General features: G+C 37.4%; 1 protein-coding gene across 6 annotated transcripts in view; it reads right to left on the bottom strand.

Moving 5' to 3' along the window:
- Nucleotides 1-573: 573 nt before the first annotated feature.
- Nucleotides 574-11,019, bottom strand: part of LOC140136877 (DENN domain-containing protein 1A-like) — a 147,806-nt gene continuing 137,360 nt past the window's right edge. For all 6 annotated transcript variants that reach the window (XM_072158480.1, XM_072158485.1, XM_072158482.1 and 3 more), the window contains 2 exons: nucleotides 5,137-6,067; nucleotides 574-2,145 (listed from right to left, as the gene is read on the bottom strand). In XM_072158480.1, the coding sequence (XP_072014581.1) occupies nucleotides 2,099-2,145; nucleotides 5,137-6,067 (978 nt within the window). In that variant the 3' untranslated portion in view covers nucleotides 574-2,098. The remainder of the gene's footprint in view (nucleotides 2,146-5,136; nucleotides 6,068-11,019) is intronic.

The raw sequence follows: 11,019 nt of genomic DNA, 5'->3' as shown, positions 1-11,019 counted from the left end.
CACTTATGTTGGGTGAATTGATTGAGTTAGAGCAGAGGCGATGTAAAGCGCTTCAGGCTCGAGTATTATGCGCATACAATATTGTATGTACAATATATGCGTTATTTAATCTATTGCCATTCTATTTCCAGTAATGTTTAAGTTCTAACGAATGTTTGATGACCTAAAAATCGATAATATGTTACATACAATATCTAGCAGAAATATATTATCGATTTTACGTCATCAAACATTCGTTAGAACTTAAACATTACTGGAAATAGAATGGCAATAGATTAAATAACGCATATATTGTACATACATACAATATTGTAATGCATAATAAAAAGTCTGTATACTGCTTTAGGAAAATGAGGGTTAACAGCATTATATCCTGTTGAGTCTATTCATAGTCCTTTATTCACCTGAAGTAGCTATTATATTATTAACATGATGTGTGCATGACCGCCCACGGTTGATCGATTTGCACTCTAGAATTGGACAGATTTCCTGCTGCTCGCATGGGATACCATATGTGGATACTATAAAAAGAAATTGTGCATTGTGATCAATTCTCTCAAAATCGGTTTAAAAAAAAAACATTTCTAAAGTAGCGCTTTTTAGGATTTTTTTTGAGAGATTTTTAATTTTTAATAATTTCCCATAAAATGTATATTATAAAAAATATATTGCAAATTAAGAAAACATCTTAAATTATTTGATATCAGAAGGACATTCCTTGTATTCAGAATGCAATGGGAGTCTGTGCTCCCATGCCCTTGCTTCCAAACAACCTTTGTAACATCCCCACACTTTCTCAATTTAAATGCCAGCTTAAAACCCACCTCTTTCGACAAGCTTTTACAGACTCACCGAATTAATTGCTTTTTTCTTTATCTTGTTCATGTTTTTGCACACTCTGAATTTCTCGGAAGATTTTGCACCTTAAAGAGAACCATTTATTATTATTATAATTATTATTACTTTTGATAGTCTCTTGTGTAAACTATTAGTATAATATGCTCCTTCAAACAGTGCGCAACTATTTAGTTTACTATTAAAAAGCCTGATATGTGTTATGATAATTAGTGTTCAATAATGAAAGAATTATCTAATCGCTTGACAAAGATATGCAACGGGAAATGACAGGAATGCTAAGTGTGTACATCAACTTCATCCCCTGAGCACTACCTGCCGATCTAACATTGCCTCTGATTGGTCAATTACATGATATCTTCACTTTAATCACCAATCAGAATGGAGCTTTGCAAATAATGCACCCCAATTTTTTTGCGTGGTGAAATTATTCTGACAATGTTGCTGATTGGTCCAATTGATAATGAAAACTTCTTTTTGACCAATAGGCAGGTAGCTCTCATAGGGTTAAATATCTTCTTAATATGGGCTAATCTAGTTGAAATCCATACACCCCATATAGAAGAAATGACAGGAATGGCAAGTGTGTGCATCAACTTCATCTGCTTAAATGTCTTCTTACTAGGGGCTATTCTAGTTGAAATCCACCCCCCCCATGGAGGATATGGCTTCAATCTCCCACACAAAGGGTGTAGAAGTTAAGGCCATGTCTTCCATAAGGGGGTGTATGGATTTCAACTGGCCTTATTTCAAAAGTGCCTTATGCACTTCCTTCTTTACAATAGTGTGCCCTTTGACCCTGCCTCTATCAATTTTACATAAGTGAATGTCATGTTATGTCATAATGAATAAAAGCTGCTGGAATGAGCCTATGATACCATACCTCAATTTTCTAATTTTTCAGGGACTGCCTTTTGAGGAGAGTTGAGAGCAAGAGCAATCACTCTCTACTGCTCTCCTTAAATCTGATATTAGAAGAGTTTTTTGCTCTCCTTGTTGAACCATTCTCTCCTTACATTCTATTGTAAATTCTCTAAACCGCTCTCCTTGAAGGCTCCAGAAGAGCTATTTAATGCTCTCCTGCAAATTGTAAAAGACAGTCCCTGATTTTCCCAGCAGTATCAGCCTCATTTGCTCTCAATATTAACACAACAAATGTTTCTATGACATTAGATTAACATAGTGACTTTGAAGTTGGGGTAAATTAATTCATTACTTATTGCAGGTACCTCTCCTTCATGTGTTATTTATTCCATGTGGTCGGACTTGATTTTTTGTTTGGACTTGAACCTGTAAGAAAAATGGAAATGAATCATATCAGCTCAACAATATTATATCACTAAATATAAGATGGTGGTCTATGTAGGGGTCAGTGGGGCACAGGCACTCAAGTTTCATATTGTACACATGCGTGACCAGAGATTTTCAAAACATGCCCTTAACAGGATTTGCCCTTATTAGCAAATAATTTTTACCCCAAAACAGGATTATACCTGAAATTTACCCCTATGCAGGCCTTGGCGTTTGAGGCGAGCGATCACTCTCGCTCGCCACCGCTCACCCAAACTCAGTTTCAAGTGAGCGATTTTCCACTCGCCATAGACACTAGATATTGCTCGCAGCTAATCACCCAAAATTGAACTACATTCAAGTTCCGCACTTTCAATGTATACGATTTATTGTTTTAACTTCGCCTTAATCCCTGCAAAAGAAAGAGAGGGTGTCAACAGTGCATAAGTGTTCATATTGGTACGTATTATCTTTAAGACCTAGAGAGTGATTCGGTTCTGAGAGTGATTCAACCACTCGCCTAGCATCATGCTAGAGAGTGATTGCCCACTTGCCTTTAAAATCTAGATGGCAACACAGATGTTGGCACTATCTGTGATGGCAAGGCCTGTCTATGCAGGACTTTCTCTGAAAGGTACCCACCTCGAAAAGTTTTTGATAAAATACTGCCCTTATTACATCATCATTTTATCATTTTCTAATATTTATAATATTTGGGGATGGTCCTGGTGCAAATCATAAAACACAAACTTTAAAATCCACACCACAGGTAAACTAAAATGACCCCTAAAAGCACCAACTAGAAAGCTTTTGTTTTTAAACTGGTGTTTTTGACCACTCAAACGAGATTGCATAATGTGTTTATTCTCTATTAAGGACCCGTTTTAATGGTGACACATGTGTACATTAGTAAAATTGAGTGGGCCTCTGGGATGCAGAGACAGTTAAGCATATTATGTAAGTGTTTATGTATAAGTGTAGTCATATATAATAAGTGTAGTGCTCTGCTTTAATTGCTATCTGGCGTCAATTTCACAATGGGCTATTCCATTTAAAACCCACACTACCCCTGTGGAAGATTTAGCTTGAGTCTTCCACAGAGGGAGTATGATTTTCAAATAGAATAGACAATTGGGTAACTTCCATATGAAATACTCACTCCAGTTGTGGAAGATATAGGCAAAACCATAATACAGGGGGAGTATGGGTTTCAAATGATTAACTCGGGCCAATTACATTTGAAAAACAAACTCCCCTTGTGGAAGATATCTCCAAAATCTTCCACAGGGGGAGTGTGGATTTCAACTGGAATAGCCCAATAGCATCTTGGCTTTCTACACTTGTGTATAAAAATGGGCTATTCCAGTTGAAATTCATACACCCCCTATGGAAGACATGACCTCAATCTCCCACACAGGGGGTGCAGATTTCAAATGGAGTCACCCATTCAGATAACCCCTTTGAAATTCCCACCCCCTGAGTGGAAGATTAAGGTCATCATGTCTTCCATAGGTGTATGGATTTCAACTGGAATAGCCCAAGGCTTGTTAAAAAGAGATTGACTCTTGTCTACATTTGAGTGCAAAAAGCACAAGCAGTTTACACTAACCCACTTCAGCAAATACAGCACATCAACTAAATAAACTTCCATTTCTGGAAATGGCACTGACCATCCAATCACTCACCGTGGAAGTGATGGATTGTTTTTGTTTGCTTTCTTCTTCTTTAATAATGCACTCTTGTTATTTGATACTGAACTGAATTAATCTGTTAAAGTTTAAAGCGACATATATATTACATATCAAAAGCTTTTATATTGAAAAAAGCATTTTAATTGTTAAAACAATTATTTACAACAAAAATTCAAACCAAGAAAGATTTAAAACCTGTATCATTACCCCTAACGCTACTCCCAGTAACTGAGACGTGACGACATTTACATTGGATATCATCTGCTAATGTCACGGTCTCAGGGCCCATTTGAATGTGGCAGCATATAAACAAGGCAATACAGTGAAATCGGAGAGTACGAAACAAGTTTCCCGTCCCTATATGGAAATCTCAAGTTGCAGTTCACTAAAAACTGAAATATTCACGATTCAGCGAAAAAGGGGCCATTGTTGAAGGGTGAAAAATGTGTAAAATTGTTAAAAATAGGGGTGTTTTTATCCTGAAAACGAAATGAGATGCAAAAGGAGGCATTTTCAAAGCTCGCCAACGAACATAAGTATCCACGGATACACAGAGTGCCAGGACTGGTAATATCTGCATTTAAAGTAGCCAAAATTAAAAGCAAAAGCCCTTTGGAAAAAGAAGAAGTTTTTAAAAAGTTTTTAAAACATTGCACATTCTGAGCAGCACATACATGTACAGGCAAGTTCAACAGTCTGGGCCCTACAACAGGAAATGCCTTGGCCCCAAAAGACCAGGCTATGTTAACGCCGCGGGTTAATGCATTTAATCAGTTTGAGGTATTTGGTCATACGTGTACATTATCATACTAAACTGTATGAGAATACATGGCATGAGAATACATTTCAATGAAAAAAAAAAGGAAAATTCTGAAAAAAGGGAAAAGTGTGTAAAATCAGGGCAAAAATGCTCAAAACAGGCTAAAAAAATAAAAACGTGGAAATTTGGGCAACACAAAAAAGGAAAATTATCATGCCTGATAATTGACTAAATCTTAGCTCTTACTTGTAAATGGGCTGTTCTAGTTGAAATCTACACTACCCCTGTGGAAAATTTTGGAAATATCTTCCATAGATAGGAGTATGTTTTTCAAATGTAATTGACCAGGGTTAATCATTTTGAAACCCATACTCCCTATGTATTATGGCTTTACCTATATCTTCCACAACTGGAGTGAGTATTTCAAATGGAATTTACTCAATTGTCTATTCTATTCAAAACTCATACTCCCTCTGTGGCAGACTTTAGCTAAATCTTCCATTAGTAGTGTGGATTTTAAATGGAATGGCCCAGACTTACCTTGGAGTTGGAATGAAACCAGTTCTGCAAATGGGTCCTTAACGGCCTTAGGCGCCTCCGTCTCTGACTTGGATCTTTTCTGTATATTGGTTGGTTGTAAAGGAACCTGGGACATAAATGCTGGATGCGCAGGCAGCGTAGCGGATCCTAAAGGCACCGGAGTGCTAAGGGCATTCGGTAAAGACGTTACCCTCCCTTGTGGTTGACTTGCGGTAGTTGTTGTGGATGGTACCGTTGCTGTAATTGTTGATACTGTTGATGACATAGTCATAGGAACAAATGAGTCAGAAAATGGATTCAGTGGTACAGATCTACGATTTGCTTGTGATGGCGATGATGATGATGATGATGATGATGAAAAAGCTGGAACCTGTGACGACTGCAAAGCTTGGGTGGTTGACGACACGACAGGATTGAATGAATCGCTGAACATATGCGGTGATGAATTACCTGAAGATTGCGGTGTCACCGTCTTTCCAACGTTCATAGAAGAAAAGGGATCAACTAATGTCTCTGACTGCGATGTGGATTGCGGAGGCTCCTCATAAGTTATCAAATTAGGAGTGCTATTAGAACCTTTCAGTGATTTCATTACGTCCAGATGACCATCCTCTGAGGAGGTGTCACTCCCACCGAATTCAAAGAGTTGCCCAGCAGATGGCGACTTGGGCAAACCTTCAGGACTCTCTATCACATTAATCAATGGTGAGTCTGTATTGTCACTATTCCTGCTTGGTTTTGTAGGTGAATCGTCATCAATGTTAATTAACTGTCCCTCTTGGCTAGTACGACGGCCACTCCTTGTGGACGGAGCAGGAGGTGGCAATGCCGGGGCTTTGCCTTGTCCACCTACTGGACTGCTGTTGACTTTCTTGGCTCGGACACGTCTGGGTGGTGGAATTGGTGGTGGCCCACTGCTGTTCTGTCTCACCTACCAAAAAAAAAAGATTTTACTGTTATAACAGGTCAATTGATTTCCTGCAAGTTCCAACAAGCTGTTAGCCCTGCTTTAAGCTTGACAGGGATGAAAACAAGCACATAATTTCCTGAAAATATGAATTTCCCTATACTTTGTACAAGGAAGATCCAAGCAAAATTTCCTGAAATCAGGAAATTTCCTGAAAATTTATATCCCTTGCTTGAGTGGCAGAGCTAAGATCCAAGAGTTGAACTGGTCTTCACAACTTTAAAGTGGGAGAACTGCCACCTGAGCCACACTTGTCACCTGACATTTAGGGATTCAATCATGATTCACCATTGTTCATCACCGATTAACAACGATGCGTCCACGTCGTCTGCGTGGGAAGTAAACCACGCAGACGCGCCGGACGCGAGTTGTTAATCGGTGATGAACAACGGTGAAACATGCTTGATCCCTTTCAACAATGAAAACAAGCTAAATATTGTCTAATTCTCATGATGCCTCCATTCGGAATATCTGTTTGTTTTAATATTGCCACTCAACCAGCAACTGTGATTTCTATGTTGATAGCCTATCAGCAATAAAACAAAAGAATGAAGCGGTATTGTTTTTGGAACTTGTTGGTATTGACAATGTGGATATTACCGCTAAAATGACACTCATAGGATATTCGCAACTCAAGTTATAGTAAAAAATGTTAAAATGGCAGCCATTTTGAAAATCAAGATGGCTGCCAGTCTTATTGTTCCGCTAGCAAGCTGGCACCACGTTTATTGGACTCCTAGGTATTGGAAATGTGGGTATTGCACCTTACAACTCTCCCACCACAGGCAGGAAAAAAATGATAGTCCCATTGCTCCCATCATAATCAGATAACCTACTCCATGTCTAGACAGTTCTTGCCTTGGTTTAAGCCGGCAAAAACTCATACTGTAGTCAGCTAAATATTAAAAAGTAACACAGAAAGCTCATGAACAGTAACACACAACTTTAAATGAATCATTCAACATATTTTTTGTCTCATCAAATCCTTAAAATGAAAGTTTTCACTTTGATATGACAGAGTGAAGTGCACTTGTGAGCAATGAAACCCCATGCCTTTAATTTCTTAATATGTGACCATCCAGCACAACTGAGCCCTGAAGTCGCCAATCAACATTTTTGAGATATTCAACCAAAATATTCTGATTGAAATTAGCTTTAAAATGATGTATATCATGTCTATAGTACTTGACATTTAAGTAGTGAAAAATCAATAAAACAGTCAATAAATCCTTTGTTTCCTATTGTTTATTGTTAAGTTCGATGGATCATATCTCAATAGTGGCACTGGCGACATCCGGGCTCAGTTGTGCCGAGGGGTCACATTTATTAACCTAAATTCACAATTTTTGTTGGGTGAACAAAATGACCTAAAGCCCACTTGTATGAATCCTATTCCAGACCAAATCCCATACAATATGAACTCCCAAAGTGCTATCTTTATTACAACACTTTTAGAATAAACCAACTGATATGCATTTGTTAAACTCCCAAAGTGCTATCTTTATTACAACAATTTTAAAATAAACCAACTGATATGCATTTATTAACCTAAATTCACAATTTTTGTTGGCTGAACAAAATGACCTAAAGCCCACTAGTATGAATCCTATTCCAGACCAAATCCCATACAATATGAACTCCCAAAGTATTATCTTTATTACAACACTTTTAGAATAAACCAACTGTCACATCCAATACCTATCCGATCTGTTCCAATATTTGTGCTAAGAATGAAGAAACTCACTCATACAGGTCACATTTTTCTTGACGTCATTTATGAAGTTGTGCACTAACTCAAGAGTAATAGCCCATGGGATATCTATATCCAGGGTTCGAATTCGTTTAAAAAATTTTATGTAGCAGTTTTTGGCTAATAAATTCATCATAATCAGGCTACTTCCATATACTATTAAAGCACTATAAAAAGTGCTATACAAATGCAAAATTGGGTAGCAAACGAATAATAAAAGAATGACTTATGTACTTTTTATAGGATAAATCTAGAAACAATCAAGCATCTCTTTGTGGATTGTACTATTTCTAGAAATTTCTGGGAAAATCTCAAAGACTGGATAAAAGCATAGCTGTAAGCTACATATTGCTTGGTATTTCAAAATATTATAATAACATTTAAGTTCCTTTTTTTTAAACATCTAAGTTTGGTCATTTTTCTGTCATCTTTACTCAATACAGATAAAATTGAGCAATAGTCAAAATCAGTGTTAGAATAAAATCATATTTCGATCCAAAAAGAATTAACTGAGGGGTCATGGCTAGATCTATACTGATTTGTCTTTTTACAGTCTATGCTTACAGTTACAATAATGCAATCCTGGCAACTGTTGATTTCCATCCCTGTGTATTTTACCCATAGTAAACTCACATAGGGGAAAATAGTAAAAATTGCTCAATGTGGAGTGAGGGGAGAGGGCGGGGCGGCAGGATGGGTAGGGTAGAACTTGGTGTTGATTGTTTGTTTTTTTATTCAATAAGAGTACAAAATAATAAACATTCATTCTTTCTGTTGCTCTGTTCCTTTTTGCTTGGCATTGAGTTTTTTTTAAATTATTTAGAATGTTGCTTGTTTTTTGTTTTCAATCCTCTTAAATATTAAAATAGTAAAAATTGCTCAATGTGGAGTGAGGGGAGGGGCAGGGTGGTGGGATGGGTAGGGTAGAACTCGGTGTTGATTGTTTTTTACTCAATTTGAGTGTACGTACAAAATAATCACCATTGGGTTCTATTCACTCTTTCTGTTGCTCTGTTCCTTGTTGCTCGGCATTGAGTGGTTTTTTTAAAAATTATTTAGAGTGTTGCTTGTTTTCAATCCTCATAAGTCTCTTAAAATGCCTATGAATAAATAAAATGCATGTTAATGTACATTAAGGTCACTGATTAAGTGGCAGTACTAAATATTAAAAAACTTTTAATAAATGCAGCTGTCTATTAAAATAAATATAACTACATATACATTTATTCAGTGCAACATGTTTACCATGGGGGCAATCTGACGCACTCTTATCCAATTTTATGTCAGGCAGCAAACTAATTGAACCTAGATCTTCTCACTCATGACGTATACATACCCTGGGAAATACTTGCGTAACAATTTAGCCATACACATGTTCAATGCACCACGTGTAGCTTTCCACACTGTTATCGAAGACGGCACTATTATGTGTTGACATTGACAACATAATGCACTGTTCTATTTAAAACTCACACCCCCTGGAAGATTTATAATGGTACTTCAATTCCATTAACATCCAGATGGTAGATAAATCTACCTGTTTTAGGTTGAATATCAGAGGAATAGTGTGGAAGATTTTGAAATCTAACATAATTCCAGTTGGATCCCTGTGCAACAGTTGAACCATTCCAAATTAAACCGCTTTTAGTGGTGGGCTCTAAATTGCTGAAGTCCATGAATCGCTCGGCTCGGGACACAATCTTTCAGGTGAACGTGAGTGATCAGGGAATAAGCTGCGGGGGTATCACCCCCCTAAAAAAATGGTTTTTTGTTCTTTTTATGATGAACAAAAATCATTTTAAAAAGAATTTATTATTTTATTTTTTTGTTCCGGGTGGCCTGTGCCTGAAAGGTGCATGTGGAAGATTTTGGAAATCCAACCAAATTTAGCACACAGTTGACAAGCCATTTCAATCCATCCATTTTCCCAATACACATGAAAAGTTGTGGAAGATTTTGGAATTACAACCAAATTTGACATCACCCAAATGGAAAAATATTCACCTTGCCATCATTTCCTTTAAATAACTGTTGCATTTGGTTGAAATTCTAAAATCTTTTACACATTCCCTATACTAATGCAGCTGTCAGTTGCAGTCCCTGCACCCCAGGACCCGGAGATAGGCGAACTTAGACGGGTTACAAACATGTCACAATCTCGGCTAAGTCCTGGCAGGGTGGGGCAATATTTTCTTGTACATTCCTGGCAAGTCCCTGCCCCCTAATCCCAGGGCAACCGCCAGAAAGATCACAAAACGTGTATGAATTCTGAGATTCATTAATTATAATATCAAAGAACCTGGATTCCCCTGGTAAATGGATAGAACAGATCAGTGTTTCCCCACTTTACGACCCTGCACATTTGAGAATATTCTTTTATAAGAGGTAGAACCATGGCTCTTTGGAGATGCATTACATCCCCGTATAAGTCCTGGCAATGCAGGGACCCAATGAGCTGTTACATCCCATGCTAAGTCCTGCCTAAGTCCCCGCTATTGCCGGGGTCCTGGGGGCGGGGATTGCAAATGACAGTCACATAAATGGTAGAGAACATGATTGATTTAAAAGGTCGAATTTTGGTTGGAAGTCTAATATCTTCCACAGGGGGTGTGTGGATTACAAACAGAATATCCCAATAGTTCATCACTTCATATTTGATTAATAATAGAGTGCGTCCTTCGTATAATATTCAAAAGCTCCTGATTTAATTGGGAAATCACATCATTGCAACTGTTTATATAACTCTAAGGAGTTCGGAATCTTGTTATTCTATCTGCTGTTATATGTTTGTCAATCAGATTGAACAAACTGACAAAGACATATGGGAAATATCTATTGGGGTTTAATGTGCAAATTATAACATTATGTCAGAATTGCTCGGTTAAAATGACAAACATGACAACTTCGGCTGATTCCATTTCGGCTGGGACATGTGCAAAAAAAAATCAGGTTTGAAAAAAAAAAATAATAACCAATTTTGTAATAAGATTGTGCATTTAGGCTTGAAGGCAATGATGAAAAGTTTGTCTTTATGCTACATTATACAGGGTGTCCCTGAAAGAACTGTATCGTCAGAAACTTACTTATTTGGGTATTTTTACGCCATAAATAAACATAACACTAAAATAACTGGTGTGGTGGAGGAATAAATCAGCTATCCCATACC

Source organism: Amphiura filiformis, chromosome 17 (assembly GCF_039555335.1).
Source record: "Amphiura filiformis chromosome 17, Afil_fr2py, whole genome shotgun sequence".
Taxonomy (NCBI): Eukaryota; Metazoa; Echinodermata; class Ophiuroidea; order Amphilepidida; family Amphiuridae; genus Amphiura; species Amphiura filiformis.
This window is presented reverse-complemented; position numbering and strand designations above follow the sequence as displayed.